The 19,372-nt window shown below is 39.3% G+C and overlaps 1 protein-coding gene across 1 annotated transcript in view; it reads right to left on the reverse strand.

The window, feature by feature from the left end:
• LOC122130673 (class I histocompatibility antigen, F10 alpha chain-like) overlaps window positions 1-19,372 on the reverse strand; it is a 28,976-nt gene that overhangs the window by 6,510 nt on the left and 3,094 nt on the right. The window contains exon 2 of the mRNA XM_042705392.1: window positions 13,521-13,778. Coding sequence (XP_042561326.1) covers window positions 13,521-13,778 — 258 coding nt within the window. The remainder of the gene's footprint in view (window positions 1-13,520; window positions 13,779-19,372) is intronic.

Raw genomic sequence — 19,372 nt, forward strand, 5'->3', positions numbered from 1 at the left:
GAATAAATCCTACTTTCATCGATCTGCGATTGGGTGCCTTTTTGGAAATCCTGACAAAGTAAACCTGTGGCATATTGCATTTCATGTCATAAAACTTTTTAGGGTATTTAGTGTAGCTGCGTCAGTTATCGGACAGTTTGTTAAAAAAATCGATATGCTAAGTCTATTTATAGATTAACGTTATGTATAAGCTTACCCAAACTAACGGTTTTCGAGAGCTATTTGTCCTTTTTAACTTGTACGACTCGTTTAACACCGCAAGAAAACATATTTCTATTAATGTTTACGGTGACACGTTACATGAGTACGTTTTCGCCTGCGTCAATTATCGGACACTCCCACTTCGTTCCACTTACCACGTTGGTTTTTGAGAATATGCTTTCCTCCTGCTTTTACATATACCGGTCTAATTTCTGTACAAATTACTCACAATATGTTTTGACAAGCAAACATTAATCTAACTAGTGTTATTTTTGTTTGATTTGGGTATTTTGTGGGCTTTCTTTGATCTGATTCAGTTGTAGGTACAGTCTATTCACTTAAACACGCACACAACAAACATGGCATGGTTATGTAGTGTTTTTCTCATTGTGTATATTACGTTTATTAAAACAGTATTATACTATCCTTCGTGGAAATACAACATTTGTATCTGATTCAACTTTGTTCTAGTTAAACTGTAAACGCAACTACGGAACGCAACCTTCCTTGTCAAAATCGCGTTGTTCTCCCGCCCAATTTCTCAACGAGTGCCTTTCATATTGACATAGGTCTAAACCAGGGTTTCCCAACCCATGGGCCGCGGCCCATTGGAGGGCCGCCGAGCACTATCCAGTGGGCCATGAAAATGTTTCAGGTTTTTTTTTTTTTCACGAATTTTCCACGAAGAACGGATTTTTAGTTGAGAACAATATTAATTAGTGATGTCAAAATTAACACGTTAATCTATGAGATTATTGTGGCCGAGATGAATGCGATAAAATATTTAAAATATATAACTTTGTTTACTTCTGGTGTGCTTTGACCCCTGACACGAAACCGCCGCGTGCCTGCAGTCAGTTAGATAGGAGAGAGCGAGACGGTAGTTGAAGATGGAGAGAGCTGAGGCAGGGGCTGAAGCCCCCCTAAAATGTTCTTCAGCCCCCCCCCAAATCATTTGGCATTATTGGCTTAAAAAAAAAAAAAAAAATTAAACTATTGTTTCTGACACGGACAAGTTATTTATAACTCTAACATGCTACTTATGTGCGTGCGTTCTGGTTTGTATGTTTACTCCCCCTTCAAATTATAATCCAATAGCCTTTCATCATACTTTACGATATAAACCCCGGGCACTAGTACCGTCTCGTCAACGACAGCCAGTATTATAGACAAGGAGTTCAAAGTAAATGATGCACGGAGTGAAATTGTAAGTACAAGAAGTTACAGAATGTGGCTATCTGTAGTTGTTAACGAGTGTTACCTGCTTTAGGTTTACTTGATATGAGGCAAATGAAAGCAAATATTGTAGTGGGCTATGTTAAAACTAAGCTAGCTTGCTACTTTGTTAGAAACTGTCCCCAGTTAGCAAGAGTGTGAACGAGCGAATTCGAAATACAAGAAATAACTATCGACATCTCTGTATTCTTTGCATTGATATATCTCTCTAGTATTTCAAAACAATATTATCAGTCCCTATATAATGTTGTTATTTATAATCAGTTAATGCTAGTGAAAACTAAATGTCATAGTGTCCCTCATAACGCTTTTGTACCGGTATATCATCCAATTCATTGACCAGATGGATATAAGAACATTCTTTAGGAGAGGTGGCAGCTCCGCCCAGTCAGATGTGAGAGAGAAGCAGGAGATTGACAGGGCTGAAGGAGCCGGTGTGATGGAGGTTGTCGGTAGGAAAACTGTATGATCAGGGAAAGTGTATTAAAACCGGATGTCCTCACTTTAAGCCGGTCTCTGGTTGGATAAAGCTTTTCAGCAGAAATGGACAAGGACCTTAACTTTTGAGTTGAGAAGTTGTGTTGATCGCCTGGCATGCAAACGATCGGTTTTCTTTAAATTATTATTATTTTTGTGAAGTTATACGGCTTATGTGAATAAAGCTATCTACACAACTTTTTATATGTCTACATTGACTCGTTTAGTTGTTCATGTGGTACACGTAGGTCTTAACTGAAGCTAACGCTTAGACCAACAATCCATTGGAACACATAGTAGCTAGCTAGCCTCGCTGCTAATAAGTCTAACGTTAGCATGCTGATCTGAATAGACCCATTATAGTCAGGTGGCTTAATGCTCAATTGACTTGTTAACCGAACTTTTACGAAGTCATACAACTAAACACACAAGTGACTTGTTAACCTATGTCTACATTGACTCGGTTAGTTGTCCATGTGGTACACGAATGTTGCAGAGTATTGTCCTATTGTAGGACTTAACTGAAGCTAACGCTTAGACCAACAATCCATTGGAACACATAGTAGCTAGCTAGCCTCGCTGCTAATAAGTCTAAGGTTAGCATGCTGATATGAATAGACCCATTATAGTCAGGTGGCTTAATGCTCAATTGACTTGTTAACCGAACTTTTACGAAGTCATACAACTAAACACACAAGTGACTTGTTAACCTAACTTTTACGAAGCTATATGACCAAACACAAAGCTAGCACTGTTAATTCCGCTATAGCTAGCCAGGTCAATTAGCTCGCCTAAGATACTGCAATTTAAGCTAACCAATTGACCGATCGCCAGGGCCCCGCCCCCTTAGTTACTGTTGCTATGTCCGACACAATTCCCGGAACTGTCAAGCCAAAAGCCATGGCGAGTACGGGGACAAGCGCTATAGCTGTCAGTGTGAGTGATGATTTTTGGAGTAATACCTCCACGATATCCTCCAGATCAAGGCAAAAGGGACTGCAATATGCAGTGGAAGGATATACCCAAAATATTAAGATCAACAACGAAGTGGACACAACAATAATCGAAGCAAATGCATACAGGTCTCAATGAAAAAAATGAGAAACCCCACGACCTCTTAATTAAATGCAACCAGCACAGCCTTGTAGACTAGTCATGTTATTTCACCACTGGGTAAGATCTGTATATAATATTTCAAGCTAGCTAATAACCTACAACGATTCTTTATTCTTATTATTTATTCCGTCTCTGGCGAGAGACTCTGGAGGTAGCTAGCTAGGATGGTGACAATCTAGAGAACGGTACAGTAACGTACCAGTGTGGATAGCTGCTAGTAACGTTATTGTTCAAGGGATGTGTGTGCATGTTGCTGAAAGTATTTCACAGTCACTGTAGTGATAACTTGCGTGTAAAATGATGATCCTGATGTAATGCTATGGCTTTGTATCAGATCGCCAGGTTATTGCTCTCAGGTTGTGCCTTATGCATACCTTGGGATACTCAGGAGTAGGTTGCCCATTCACAAAATGCTACAAAGATTAAAATAAAAAAAACTTCATAATGGCCTTTTGTTCAACATTGATACAGTATGTTAAGCTCGAGCTAGTCTCTCCAACTATAGTGTTAATGTTAAAATCAAAATGTTAATGTTACCGTCTGTAAAATTGCAAGCTGAGCTATCCTAGCTAGCGATGTTAATGTTACGTCTGTAAAGTTGCACGCTGAGCTATCCTAGCTAGCGATAGCAAACGCCAGCAGCATAAATACAAAGTGTTAGATAAAAGTTCTGTTTAATGTTGTATCAAGCATAAATACAAAATGTTCGTTAAAAGTTCTGTTCAATGCTGGCGTTTGCTATCGCTAGCTAGGATAGATCAGCGTGCAATTTTACAGACGGTAACATTAACATTTTGATTTTAACATTAACACTTTAGTTGGAGAGACTAGTTATGTACGTGTAGTGGTAATAATACAAGTTGTCATGAACCATAACTGTTTGGGGATGTTCTCTCAACTAGATAGTTAGTTATCATACCTAGCGATAGCGTAGTTCGCTAGATAGATAGCTATCTGCAAGCAGCTTCATTTACTTTGGAGCAGACATATGTGTGTTTTTCGGTATATTGAGTTGGGAGTGGGGCCTCCCACACTGTTTAATCCACCGCCGGCACCTTTCCTCCTGTGTTTTGGGCTTTGGAAATGCGGGGGGGAAACGACGCATCCCTCTAATCTCTGTATCAGAGCTACAAGTCCCGTAGGCACACTGTTTCACCATGCTGCTCAGACCTCAAAGTTGTCGGACCTTCTTCTCTTAGTAGCGGTTGCTAAGGTATGATTGGATGAGGGCCGTTCTAGGGAGGAGTTTCGCGATCGGTCAATTACCTCATTTCCCCCAAAACCCATCGATTACATGTGTTTGTGATGTGTAACATATATCCTTAATCAGTCATTCAAGTTATTAACGTTTATTTACCGCTAGCAATTACACGACACAAGGGTAATTCAATCACTATTAATGTTGAACTTGAACTTCAACAACGTCACACAACATTAAAAGTCAGGCATCGGCATGGTTCCTACAGAATAAATCAAAGGTCCTTGTCCATTTCTGCTGAAAAGCTTTATCCAACCAGACACCGGCTTAAAGTGACGACATCCGATTTTAATACACTTTCCCTGATCATACAGTTTTCCTACCGACAGAGGTTAGTGGTCTACAGGTCTAGAAGGAAATGAGTGGAGTTTTTTTTATTTTCTTCTACTGTGGTAGAAATGTATAGGCATTTGTTGTCAGGCCTAGGCTACTCCAAGGGTTAGCCTAAACTAGATTATTACATGATATTTGTATGCCAAGTCATAAAATTGGCTTCTGGATTTCGATCAGTTAATGTTTCAATGTTTGAACTTATCTTAAAGGGTCATGCAGAAGGAGAGGCTGAGTCAGAGAGAGGAAGAGACAGACCAAGCAGCTGCAGCAACTAATGATTTAGGTGAAAAAGACACAGGGCCCAGACAGGTTAAGCTGAAGAGCTACCCACAGGACAGCTTTGGTGCTCAGAACAGGTCATTTCACCACAGCTGGTATATTTGTGTTGTCAAATTTCACTATGACCCTGTCATTCTGTCTCTTGTGTTATCATATACTGAATGCAAGCAAAACTACAGAGCAAAATCACACTCTTTCTGATTAAACCAATCTATGAACTGTCTGAAACAATGGATATCCGCGGCCCCAAATGGGCCTTAAAAAAAAAAAATTGCCGCGGGTAAACATGCCACTGCCCTTGGGGCTAAGTCCCCCCTTTCTTTGAATCCTAGAAACGCCCCTGAGCTGAGGGATTGTTGGGCGGAAAGTTTCTGTTTAAGTTTCTGCTTAAAAATGACGGAACAATCGACAAAACTAAAGTTGTATGTAGCATTTGTCAAGCTGAATTTAGCGATCACAGAAGCAGCTCGTCTTTAAGTTATCACTGTAATGCAAAGCACCCGACAGAAATCAGTCCCGGGTTAGATGGTCGCCAACCCACACTCCACGACTTCTCTAGGAAAGTAACTAGACCAGTCCGTGAAAAGGTTACCAACGCTGTAGAAAAATTGAAAGAATGACAGCACTGGTAATGTCATACTACCGAAATCTACTCAAATTCAGCGTAAATACAACCCTGATTATATTAGATTTGGCTTTGTGAATGGAGGTGACGTCGTCGTTGAGCCCAGGGCGCAGTGTGTCGAGTGCGTTTTAAAGCTGTCTAATGATGCGCTCAAACCTTAAAATCTGAATCGACATTTGGAGACGCGACATCCAGCCCTCACATACAGAACTGGAAAGGATGAAAGGTAGCCTAGCCCGTTCCTTTTAAAACAAGTTAGACGAGTCGACGGACGTCAGTAAAGCTGCATTAGTGCTGTTTTTGTGCGTTATCATTGGAGTGGTATTCTACAAGAGGACATGCTTTTCTGCGCAGAGCTACCAACTCGAACTACTGCCCAGGAATGCTCGGTTCTATTTATGTTGATAATAGATTGCAGCCACAGATTTAAATCATTATTTCAATTATTTGAATCATTATATTGACCTATTTGAACCTATTTATTTGAACATTATTTTAACCTATTTGTTTGCATGTCTGAAGCATCACCTATTTTAATTAGGCCTAGCTGAGTGGTCTTGTTTGCATGTTTCATCACTTGTTTTGAGTGCATGCTATCTTTTGAGTCTATTCTGGTTTTATTTCCTTGCTTGTTTGCTGTGCACAAATAGACCTAGGCCTACTGAAATTCATTTTCTTTATTTCAAAACTCTTTTGGATAATAAATCCCTTTTGACTGAAAATGCTCTGTGCGGTTTTATGTTGTTTTCTGGTGCACAATACAATTTTGATTGCAATATCTAGAGGAAGATTTTCTTGTATTAATTACTAGGCTCCCACCTGTAGCAGGTGCTGATGTTGCTCTTTGTGACGCATAACAATCGCTTATTAATAAGAATGGAATATAGATTAGCTAAAATAAGCGGGGTGTCTGTTGGGCCCCGACCTGTTACAAATACGAAAAGGTGGGCCTCGGAGTAGAAAAGGTTGGGAACCCCTGGTCTAAACGACCAGAGTAATCGGATTTGGTCTCTGTGAGCATCCGTACTTACATTACATCATGCCAGCTGTGTTAGCATTTGAAATGACAGTTTGAAATTACAGTTAAACTTCATCTTGGAGAGAATAAATCTGACAGTACAACTTTAAGACCAAATTAAATATTCATCGCGCCGCTAAGTGTTCCACACTATAAAGTACACGCAAAAGTACAACACTATTTCACAAGTTTAAATTAGGTCTTAACATTTTTTTTCACAAGTAAAGCTTAAATGCCATATTTTTGTGGGAGCTTATGTTTCTTTCCATAGTTGCCCGAAGTTGATCACGAGAGTGAATGTAAACATGACAACGCCGAATGTGTCCGATAATTGACGCGTGCCGGTAATTGACGCAGTTAAGATACATTTTTAACATTTCTATTATTAGAGGTGTTACTGTGTGATTTTATGTTTTTACTAGAGTCTCAGGTTGAATTAGCCTTGATATTTAGCCCTGTTAGATTTAGGTGGATTTCATATCAGACCATAACTTTACCTACAGGACCAAATGTCAACTAAGCCCCAGCAAGTATAGTTTGCATAACACCAGGCCAGAGCCATCAAGCTTGGCTCCTGGCCTTTTGTCTATGTTGAGGAGCCATCAGACATGGTTCCTGGCTTTTGTGTGTCTTGGAGCCAGATACATTAGTCCCTGGTTGTTGGCATTTGTCTACAGCCACGGCAAGATGGTTGAAGCCAAAGGTTATTAGCATCTACATGGCCATACCTAGCTATAGCCCAGGTCAAAACTAAACTTCTCCCTTGACCTCCAGACACACTTTTCTGTAATGTATAGAGAAGACCTCCTCGTATCCAGAAGCAGCAGACGTGTCTCATAGCATGCTCGTGCGTGCTGTGTCGAGAAACCATGGCTAGTGTCTGCATAAACGCATTCTTTCGCTAAGCCGTCTTCCACAAGTCTCTTACTCTGAACATAAGCTAACTTGAACCAAGTACAGGCCTTCAACGATTTCGCCGAAGAAACCGCAGATTCTCTCAGCCCTAATTAATGAATCAATTTTTGCAGTTAGTTATGTATTCTTATTTGCTCAATAGTCCAATGTGACAACTTACCCACTTATGGGTAACACTCTCAAGTTAATGCATTTTGCACCAAAATGTTATGACAATACAATGAATATGAAATACATGCCCAAGACTGGACATTTTTGCTGTTTACAGTTATTGTGAGAAAAATTGAAAAGTATGATATCATGCCCTGCTCTCCTCTATGTGTAGATCTGCCCAAGAAGCATAACGTCAGCATCTTGTCCGTTACAAACACACATTTTGCATGAAGGCTTTAAGGTTTGAACAGAGCTAAGGTTTTGTGTTTGTTTCTCTCCAGGAAACATCAACATGATTCTGACTGCAAACAAACTTCTGACTGGTCTATACTAACTACTAGTGTATCTGTATTTAAAGGCTGGATAAATGCTATGTTATACTTATACAAGGTGTCAGAGTAACTTATCATATGTAGTTACATAAGATTCAAATACTAAACTAATATGAAGCTTAATCTTGTTGAATGGCTTTCTGTTAGAATGAGTTTGTGTCTTGTAGACAGAAACACAAGTCTGTAAATTGGAATATGTTTCAAAGTATGCTCCTCCAATTTACTTTGCTGATGTCTTTGTTTGACAAGCTTTTTAAATCCACAGTGCTGATTACACTGCTATCCTGTTAAGATTTACAACAGGGCTTGTAAAATCGCTAGCCCGACATCCGGGGACAATCAAGCTGTCCCATTGGGAAGTGTAACAACACCCTGTTCGACAGGCTATCAGGGATTATCCCCTTTGACTTGCCATTTGGTGAAAAAAAGTTTGACCCCCAAATAAACTAGTTGGTAGACGAGGAAGTGCATGTGTTGAACGAGGAAGTGCACGCGTTATCGGAAGGGTTCTAGTCGGGTTGTGTTTGATGCCAGAGTCCTCTGCCACACCAACATTCCATGCAAAATAGTGCTCATGAAATAAAATGACCCTTAAGTTTAACAGCTGTACTACAGCAACGTTGGAAAGAAGACTCAATGAAACAGATACTCTAACAGAACTGTAACCTATAACTGTCTTTTAGACTTTTGCTGATTAATGTCTTCTGTTGTTTATTATTTATCAACATGCGTATCTTTTTTTATTTCAAAGATGTGGTGATATATTTCACAAAAGATATGTTTAGGCTTCAAGTAAATTTGGAGTTCTGTAACAGTGATATATTTTCAGAGAATAACTATTCGTTCTTGATATTTTGACAGTATACTTATCAAACTTAGTAGGCTAGTCTAATTAATTTCAAGCCACCAACATCTGCCTGCCCAAAGGGCTACCTGGGATTTAGACATGTGAGCCCTGAGCAGTGATATGGTGGGGGGAAGCAGAGCTGTGTGATGGGGGTAACAATGGTTGGTGGTGGATTTTAGAGGGATTAGTGCTGTGTTGAGTGGTTCCAGTGATGCCATGTGTGTGATACTGGTGTGTCCGGGTGCATCCGTGGCATACTGGGGGATCACAGCAGAGTGCACTGGTGCTGCTGAAGACCTCATAAGGTCCTCATATATGGTCTTCTGGCCTGGACTCCAGTAATGATTGTGACTGTGATTGTGTGTTGTATGGTGTGATGGGACTCCAATGGTTCTGATTATGTGTTTCTATTTCTATTATGTGTTTGGTCCCTTTCACACTATTATTGTTCTTTATCTCCTAGTGACCCTCAGCATTCAGAGCACCTGAGCTACACTCCCCCCTCCACTGTGGTGTCTTCCAGTAGACAAGATCCACTCTATGAGTACACTGTTTAGTCATTTAAATATTTGTCTAACTGACACACTATCGTCCTTGTTAATGCATTGTGAGGTATGGAAATAGCAATGGGACTTTGGCCATAGAACCCATATATTACATATTATAGTATCTGTGAGTATGTAAATGAGTGAGTATGAGTATGTGTGAGTATGTTAAATGTGTGAGTATGAGTATGTGTGAGTGTATGTTAAATGTGTGAGCATGAGTATGTGTGAGTATGTTAAATGTGTGAGTATGAGTATGTGTGAGTGTATGTTAAATGTGTGAGCATGAGTATGTGTGAGTATGTTAAATGTGTGAGTATGAGTATGTGTGAGTGTATGTTAAATGTGTGAGCATGAGTATGTGTGAGTATGTTAAATGTGTATGTGTGCATGTGAGTGAGTGTGACTGCTCGTGTGGAAGATTCGTGTGGAAAATTCTACACTTATCCCATATCTAACAGATTTGACTCCTCACAAGGTCTGTGTAACACTGTACGGGTCACAGGTGTGTGTTTGCGTGTGAGATGGTCTCTCTACTCTCATGCTCAGGCCTGCAAGGGCAGATGCTTATGGAGAGAGATATGTCTCAAAAATAGGGCTGGGCACGTTAACGTGTTATTATTGCGTTAACGCATCAATTAATTAACGCAGACAATTATTTTATCACGCGTTAACGCAGGTTTTATTACGTATTTTATTATTGTAAAAGTCTGTTGCTCACAGGCTTTTATTTAGTAAAAGTCTGCTGCTGACTGCTGCGGAACCGGAAAAGAAAAGAATGGGCGGATAAACAAACATGGAGAAGGGCATTGCTGCCATAGACATATATATGGGCCATTCTACCGAATTGGTGCAAAGTGTGGTCCCACAACAAGAAAAACTATTTACAAAACAATTAAGTATTCAGACATAGATATTTACTAAGAACATGTTATGGTCTATTTAAACCCAAGACATTAAATGAGATAGGGATAAGCTAAATATATACAAAATCATCATTTATAGGGTACTTTCTATTGGGAAGTAGCTGTCCCCAACCCTGACATCTAAATTTTAGTTATCAAAAATAACACTTTTTTGATTTTTTTGATTTTTTTCAATGATCTAATTTCAAAGATCTTTATGATTAAGTTTAAACAGAACTTGGAAGATTTAGATTTATTGTGGGTTTAATTTAAAAAAAAAAATAAACTACACTCAAAAAATCATGTCCATAGTTTTCATGTCACTACCGAAACACAGGAGTTTTAGTCCGTTGGCTGAGCCTGTTTTTTAGCCACACGCCTGCATTTATAACCAGGCAGTGATACTGCATCCCTGTCCCTCATGGCTGAATGGTAAGTAGCTAGATCCCATACTTTTGATATAAATGTGTTCCAAAATCTGAAAATCAGTGTGTAACCTTAAGAATTGTCACTACCGAACACCTTTTTTTCTTCAATTAAGTAAACTTTTTGGGGTTTTATGCAAAGTATTATGTTTGTTTGTGTGTACACCTCTTCAAAGATTTGTTTGCTAGCCATGTGCTTGCTAGAATTATTTATTTATGCTCAAATTTAGCTAGAATTGTCACTACCGAAACAGTCACTACCGAAACAGTCGCTACCAAAACATATGGTAAAGTTTCGGTAGTGACATGATCGTTTCGGTAGTGACATGATCGTTTCGGTAGTGACAAAATGGAATGGTAGGTAGTTCAATCCTATCATTTTGAAATAAATGTGTTATGTAGACTAAATGGTCTATCTGAAATTGTTCAGGAGAGAAAGAATCATAAGACACCAAAATGCCAAAAGGAAAAAGTGGAGCAGAGAGGCTGAGACAATACCGACAAAGAGTGAGGGATGATCCAGTGAAACACCAAGAATATTTAAGGAAGGAAAGAGAAAGAAATAAGAAACGAAAGGAAGAAGGAAAGTTGAAATGTATCAGTGATTTATCCAACAGGGAGCAAAAGAAGGTCAGAAAATCATGGAGGAAAAGACAGCAAAAGCACAAAACATTTGTGTTTTTAATATTCCCAACCTAAAGCATGGTATGAGTTAAGATTAAGCAATAAGGTTGAGGAAATATGATACAACCTTGCAAACAAAATACTGTGGTCACTAGCGAAACAGTGCTGTCACTACCGAAACAGTGCAGTCACTACCGAAACACTGGATGTTTTGTAAAAAATAAAGTATATTGAGTTATCAACTAAAATGTTATGATACTTATTGGTTTAATGTATGTTCAATTTCATCAATCATCAACTCTGGAATCAATATGATCAGTATTTTGCATTTTACAAAGAAATATTGCACTTAGATTTTGATGAATTGTATAAATTGAACTTTGAAATTTGGTAAAAAATTTCATTTTTATTGATTTCATTGTGAAAACCTTCAAGAAATATTTGTAAAAATACTCTTCAGAGAAGGGAAGGAAACACAATCTAAACAGGTTAATAATAATACGTTTTTACTATAGTTTATTACTATGTTTCGGTGGTGACAATTTTTGGGAGAGGAAAAACATTTCAACACATTCTGAAAATACAATATAAAAATTGACGGTTCATTTACTAGATATGTGTACTTTAGATATGGTACAATATATATATACGGACAAAGTTTTGGGAATAAAACATATACATTTTCAAAATATTTCCAACCTGACTTTGCACCAATTCGGTAGAATGGCCCATATATATGATTATGATTGCTGCAACGTGCCAACTCGCCGCCATCTTGGGAAGGTAAAGGCTGGACTGTAAACAAATGCAAGTGAATGGTGGAGCTGCGGTGGAGCTGGATAAAAAGGCTTCGGCAGACTACGTACAGCAGAGTAACTGCCAGCAGTGAACTTTTTGGTGCTTCACCACACTCTAACATTAATGCTTTGGCAGTGGCAATAAGCTTTAGTTTTGTGTTTGTTTTAATAACATTGTTTAAGTTGAGAATTACACAAAGTATTTATTTTATTTAACTGCTACTATATAAAAATGCTGACGTTAAGTGTTTGCACAACAAATGTTATGGCACTTTAGTTCATATGGCTGTACATTTAAAATACTGTCAAGTTCTAGGAATTGACAAACTGCACTGAAAGTGTTTTCTGGTTTCTCACTCAGGGACATTTGGTACTGAACATAGACTGGTTATGCTGCTCCCTGATGAAAGTAAAATGTTTCTGCTGTTACCTCAGAAATTGCCTGTGGTATGATATGATTGTGGCTCAGGATTTTTTTGCCACCTGCAGGTGGATCACTGACTTCCTGTCAGACAGGAAGCAGCGCGTGAGGCTGGGCAAGCTTGTCTCAGAGCCCCGGACCATCAGCACTGGAGCCCCACAAGGCTGTGTGCTCTCTCCTTTACTCTTCTCCCTGTACACCAACAACTGCATCACTAGCCACCTCTCTGTCAAACTCCTGAAATTTGCTGATGACACAACCCTCATTGGACTAATCTCCAATGGGGACGAGGCCGCCTACAGAAAGGAAGTCGACAGCCTGGCTTTCTGGTGCAGCCTGAACCACCTGGAGCTGAATGCCTTGGAAACTGTAGAGATGGTAGCAGACTTCAGGAGGAGCCGTACCCCAACCGTACCCTTCATCATGTGTGGTTCCCCAGTTAACACTGTGAAGTCTTTCAGATTCCTGGGAACAATAATGGCACAGGACCTTAGGTGGGCGGAGAACATCACCTCCACAATCAAGAAGTCCCAGCAGAGGATGTTCTTCCTTCGGGAGCTAAAGAAATTCAACATGCCGTGGAAAGTGATGGTTGAATTCTACAGAGCCATCATTGAGTCCATCCTCACATCATCAATCACCATCAATTCACTGCATCTTAGCCCTGCACGTGCCCAAATGATTTATTATTATTTATTATTCTATCTTGGAAAACTTTTATTCTTATTTTTGCTTTTTTGTTCAGCCCCCCTAAAATAGGCCTAACGACGCCCCTGGTCCTGACAGTGAAGCACAGAGATGGGAGTGAGATTATGTGTTTGTCAATGTCTGGACAAATATGTATGATCAATTTAAATTGAAAAAAAATTGTCATATTATTATTATTATAAATCTCTGGAAGATCACACTATGGGGTTTGTGTCTCTTTTGGCTCTGTGAACGTCTGTGATTTTGACCTTATAGTGACTGGAAAGACGGGAGAGCAGAGCAGAAATAATGTGATGAAAATGTACCTTCAGTCTGGTTGAAGCGAGATGTTAGATCACGAATGTCGAGTTTAAATTGAGCCTCCTCTTGAGCTGCACTTCCGGTTTCACCGTTCCAGTAATCAGAGTCATTTTTATTAGCCATCCACTCTTTTGGGACCATTCTCTTGGTGAAGCTGTCATATTGGACAAACTGTTGGCCATCCACAACACCAACAGCTACAAACTCTGGGAGGTTTGGGATGCCAGATGTGCAAGTATAGAAATACTGATGAGTGTGGATCACTGAAAGAGAAAAAGGGTCTGTCGTGAGACAATTTGCTTGTGAAACCTGTGAAATCATACTCATACTACATTATCTACCATTTGCCACCATATTAACGTGCCGGGTAGAAAAGTATTCAACCCCCCTGAAAATCAACCATCATCACAATTACAAAAGATACTTACACATATTTTTTCAATCAGTATTTTTATTGCAAATATTTCAAACATGCTCTAGTTAGTAGTCACTAACCGCCGACGCCACGCCTCCTCCCCCTGCGCAGATATTTTTCTTAGGCACGAAAAACACCAAGACCCACGGGCCCAGGTGCAGCCGCACCTGCTGCACCCCCTATAGTTATGCCCCTGGTCATAAGCAAGGTTGTGAGGAAAAGACTCTAAGGGCCTCATTTACTAACAGGATTGTGCCAGTTTCAGGCGTAAAATAGCGGGTAAAAACCTAAAACTGTATTTACAAAGGTGGCGCACTTTAGATTACCGCTGCTGTAATATAGGGAAAGTGGGTGTTCATCGCAAAGAGATGGGAGGAGATGCGTAAAGTCCGCCTAATTATGTATTAGTAACGAAACAAGAGGTGTTTCAGCATGACATACTGTATCAGCTGCTAAATGAAAACGATGTGCCTGCGAGAAATTTGAAAAATACGTATGAGAAATGTAATTTTTTTTTAAATGTTTATATTTGATATATTATTTAATATAGCCATATACAAAATTGTCCCACCAGCTAGCTGTTCGGCCTTGCTTTACCCAGAATCGCTGCTCATTGTATGGTTTACTTTAAACCTTATTTTCACCCATAGTTCAAGCACACCAAGTACAGTGCACGCCTTCTGCGCAGGAGTAACGCGTACCTATTCAGGAAAAGTACTTGTACTCTAAGTATACTAACTGAACTAAGTAAATTGTAGAGACAGAGCAGCATATTCATTTCACCTTCCATGTTTATTTTGACGTTATAGCCTGAGGGCAAGCTACCCCCAGTGTCATGCCAACCGAACGTCTGAAAACTTCAGTTGCCCCTGTCCACGCTACAACTCCAGTTTTCAAATGAATCTGCCTAGGGCAGCATTTTTTAAAAGCATTTTCAGTGTTCAGGAATACGCCGTTTTAAAGTAAGTGTTGTGTATTCCTACCAGACTATTTAACGGGATGCTATGGAGCAGTTAACCTGGCTAATAACTATCCTAGCTATCTCTTGCTTAGGGAACCATCTGAACAGTTTGCAGTTGCCTGTATGTGATTAACTCAAGGTAATATGTGTGAATATGAACTTGTGAACATAAACTCGTTAATATGAAGCTGCACAGGCACCCTGAGGGGTAACCATAGCAACCCAGAAACTCAATGTTCGCTGAAAAGTAAAATTTTCCAAAATCAGCTCACCAATAAAAGACAGTCTTGAATTGAAAGTGATCACAACTTTTAATGTGGACAGAAGGGCTAAACGGAGAAATATTTTTGAGTTTATATATTTCCCCGGGTTAGATTGCTGTAACCTCGTGAACCAAAAGCTCTAATTCTAATTTGAGCTCATCATCCATGGTGGAACACGCAGGCTCTTTCTTCCCTATTTTAGCGGAGCGCTAAATAACACTAGTGGGCGGTGTTAGGCGCAGATGACGCGACGAGGTTTCTTGTTTGATAAATAGGATGCAAAATACCGTGCGCTATATGCGGTTTGGCAAAGGCGCTGATTGCGCTGCGGTCGCAATGTTAGTAAATGAGGCCCTAAGTGTTTAGATGTCCAAATGAGCAATACTGGATCTATAAAAAGAAAGTTGCATCACACCATCTACACTGTAGAAAAGGCTAACCCTCCAAACTAAGCATTAGAGGAAGACATTAACTGGTGAGGGATGCCACCAAAGTCCAGTCATCACCCTGAAAAAGGTCAAAGTTCAGTGGCAGGAGTTGGACGGCAGGTGTAGGAGTCAACACTCTAAAGAGATCTACACTGGGCTCTAGGGGAGGGTGACTAAAGAAGGCATTGTTTAAGATCCACATTAAAGCATCTATGGAAGTTACTTAACAAGTGAGAAAATGTTTTAGGGTCAGATGATACCAAAATAGAGCATTTGGGCAAACTGTCAAAGAGCTAGATGTAGCGTAAATCCAACACTGTCAATGCTTCTGTCACGCCAACGCTGAGCCCTGCTCCTGCCCCTCCTGATTCAACTCACCTGCCTCAGTCACCTTCCCAGTCCCCTGATTACCTGCACCTGTCACTCTCTCCACTATAAACTCCTCACTCCCCTCACTTCCCTGTCTGGCTTCGTTTCAAAAGGACTATTCCACTTCCTGCGATCATTCCTGTCTCCTTCCCCGACTTACAGGTCACTCTATCTCTCCACGTTCTCTCCCTGGCTCCTGTGTTTTCGTGCCTTGTTTTCCTAGTTTGCGTTATTACTCAGTTTTCCTTTGTTTGCTCTAAAACTTCTGAGCGTTTTGTTTTGTTTTGACAGAAAACTTCTGAACTTTGTACTAGTGGACAATATCTTCTGAGTGTTAATTACCAGTTTTACTTTTGTGTTCCCCCCTGTGCTGGCTGTTTCCAATCAACTCTGTCCACTCATGTCACTGTTGCCTGTAGTCCGTGACGGCCTCAGAAACACCATCCCTATACTGAAATATGGCAGTAGTAATGCCATGGTGTGGGGATATTTCTCATCTGAAGGAACTGGGAAACTACTCAAAATCACAAGAGGACATGTTGTAGTCTGTTGGAACACTTTGTTGCAACAAGTTGCTGGTTTCAAGTAGTTGCAGATCTTTAGTCTGAACCGACTTTGAAGCAACACTGGAGTGGATCAAAAACAGTCAAATGAATGTTCTAGAAAGGCTCAGTCAAAGCCCTGATCACAATCCAACTGAGAATCTGTGGCGCTAAAGTCCAGGAGCCCCATCCCACCAATCTAGATGATCTTTATCAATTCTACCAAAAGAATGAGGACAAACACTGCAGAACAATGAGCAAGGCTGGTACTTAACCCACTTCAAAAGCAGCAAAGGCATTCTCTACCAAGGGTTAATGTATATTGAATATTTTGGTTTTTATTTTATTTTCACTTCAGAAATATACAAAGCTTAAGTGTACACAATGAAAATACTGATTGGGAAATTATGTCTAAGTATCTTCTGTAAACCAGAAAATGGAGATTTCTTCCAGGGGTGTTGAATAATTTTGCAAGGCACTATATATTCATGTTTAAATTCAATTTAATTTTAAAACATTCACAGAATATTACACAATACCATAAAGATCACTTAAAACACAACTTTGTACTACATCTGTAACCTGAATTCCTAATGTACACTACAATTTGTAGCAAAATGAGCACATGTGTTAATCTTTGACACTCCTTTTTCCACAGTCAATCATACATATCAAATTCTTCTGGGTAAACTGTCACTGACATCCAGAGTTGCTGAGAATTGCTCTTATTCTCTACAAATTAATTTACTACATGTCTGGGTACTGAATGACAAACAAAACCACATGATAATACTAACATTTCAGCCTGGTCTCAATCAGCCGTCGTACATATGTATACAAACATTTTGAACATACAAATTCGTAACAATACTTATGAAATAAAGTGAAATTTTGAACATACAAATTCGTAGTGATACATACGAAATAAATACGGACTGGCTGTTCCATGCAGGATACCTTTATAGGATCGATTTTTTTTGAAGAAGTTGGAAAGAATAAAATATCCTAATTGTTTGAACTACAAAGTAGACCTAGCCTAGGAAACTATTCACGATTACATCCAATAGCACCCTAGAAAGCACGTGGAAACGTGTATATCTGTAGAATGCATATTGCAACTGTAGTAAATGCTTATCACCTTTGAACACCTGCCTTATCTAAATTACTTACTATTTCAACTTTGTCTCCACCTTAAATTGGCCTCCCCTGTTTCTGTTAACTGTGGCTTTTTCATTTAACAAACACACACATCCAACGTTGCATTTTTTATCCGCAAGGTATGCAAATATAAATATATAAATACAAATACTGCAAGGAATAGGGTAATCGTTGAATTTACATACAAGAGTCAGAGGGTGGCATTGTCTGCGCAAGAAGACGTGCCATATCCTTTGAAGAAGTTGGAAAGAATTATATATCCTAATTGTTTGAACCAGTTTTGTTACTCCATCCAACAGCACCCCAGATAGCACGTTAACGTGTAAATCCATAATTATTACAGACTACAAAATAGGATAAGCTAATTGTAATGTTTAGTACTGATAGAATCAGGACTTGTATTATGAAAGGTCTGGCAACCGGAAACCAGTATAATGCACGGCATGAAGAATAAAGCACTCAAGATCTCCCAGACATTGTGTATACCGGGTGATAATTTATAGGACAAGTACAAGTCAGAACACTAATAACCTTAGAATAGTTTTTCTTTTTTACTGTATATGGCAATGACAGTACGAGCGTTCTGATTGGCTAATGCGTAGTGATGCCACCCGCGTATTGCCCACCTCACGGATCCATCCTGGCCTCCGACGATAATTTCAAAATGAGCAAAAGCAATTCAACTAATTATGCGTATTTCTTGTTCCATGACAATGTGATACAACATTTACCTACAGATTACACACGATCTGAGCAAAGCTTTGTCTGGCAAATTATCGTCTGCACTCAGTTTGTAACCCTAACAGAAATACAAAATCTAAGTTTCAGTGAACTACAAATTCCAGCGCCATTTCTTTAAACACCGTCCGAATAAACACTATACCGTACATCATCGGGAATGAAGTCAATGGAAACTCAATGGGAAATGAAGTCAATGGAAACAGCTCTGACGTACTTAAGTATACTTAGGTAATATGTTTCATTCAATGTTAATTATCCACTGTTGAAACGAATACATTCTACAAGTCTTAAAGCTGCTATTTCATATTTTTTTTTTATAATTATTTTTATTTAGTAAAAATAAGCATAGAATGAGAACGGCAGAAACTCAGGCAGGACGTCAGACGACGAGACAGATCACAGTGACACAGGCTGGTTTTTTTCCGTCATATGTGAATGCTGAGACATTCATAAAATTTTATTCAGTCTTACTGTTGGTCCTTTTGTAATACCAACAGGTGCACTTCGTTGTGGATAAGTAAAGCCTATTTTGCTAAATTTTTGTATTCCTGGTAATCTTTTGTTTGGCACGTTGGTAAGGTTATTTAAACTTTAAAGGACCATTTCTCAATGGTTTTGTACTTGATGAATGAATGTTTGTTTATTCATTAGTTATTATTCAACAAATAACTCAATTATAATTACAAAGAGGGATATTCACAACTTTTTATCGCAACTTTCACAAGCTCCCGCAAAATCAGGAATTTAAGGCCTATCTCAGGCTATCTCAAAAAGGTTCTTCCAGAAGCCCAGAAAGAAACACTGTATTGACAAAAGCTGCACTCTTTGTGGATAATTGTCATAAAAAGAAATGTTTCGATGTTTAGTTCAATGTACAGTTCAAATAATTGTCCAATTGTTGTAAAAGAAACACATGAACACCATGATTTCTGTGTTTGTGTCGGTGCCCCCCCCCCCCCCCCCTCTAGAAACATTATTCT

This window comes from Clupea harengus, unplaced genomic scaffold (assembly GCF_900700415.2).
Source record: "Clupea harengus unplaced genomic scaffold, Ch_v2.0.2, whole genome shotgun sequence".
NCBI classification, from domain to species: Eukaryota; Metazoa; Chordata; class Actinopteri; order Clupeiformes; family Clupeidae; genus Clupea; species Clupea harengus.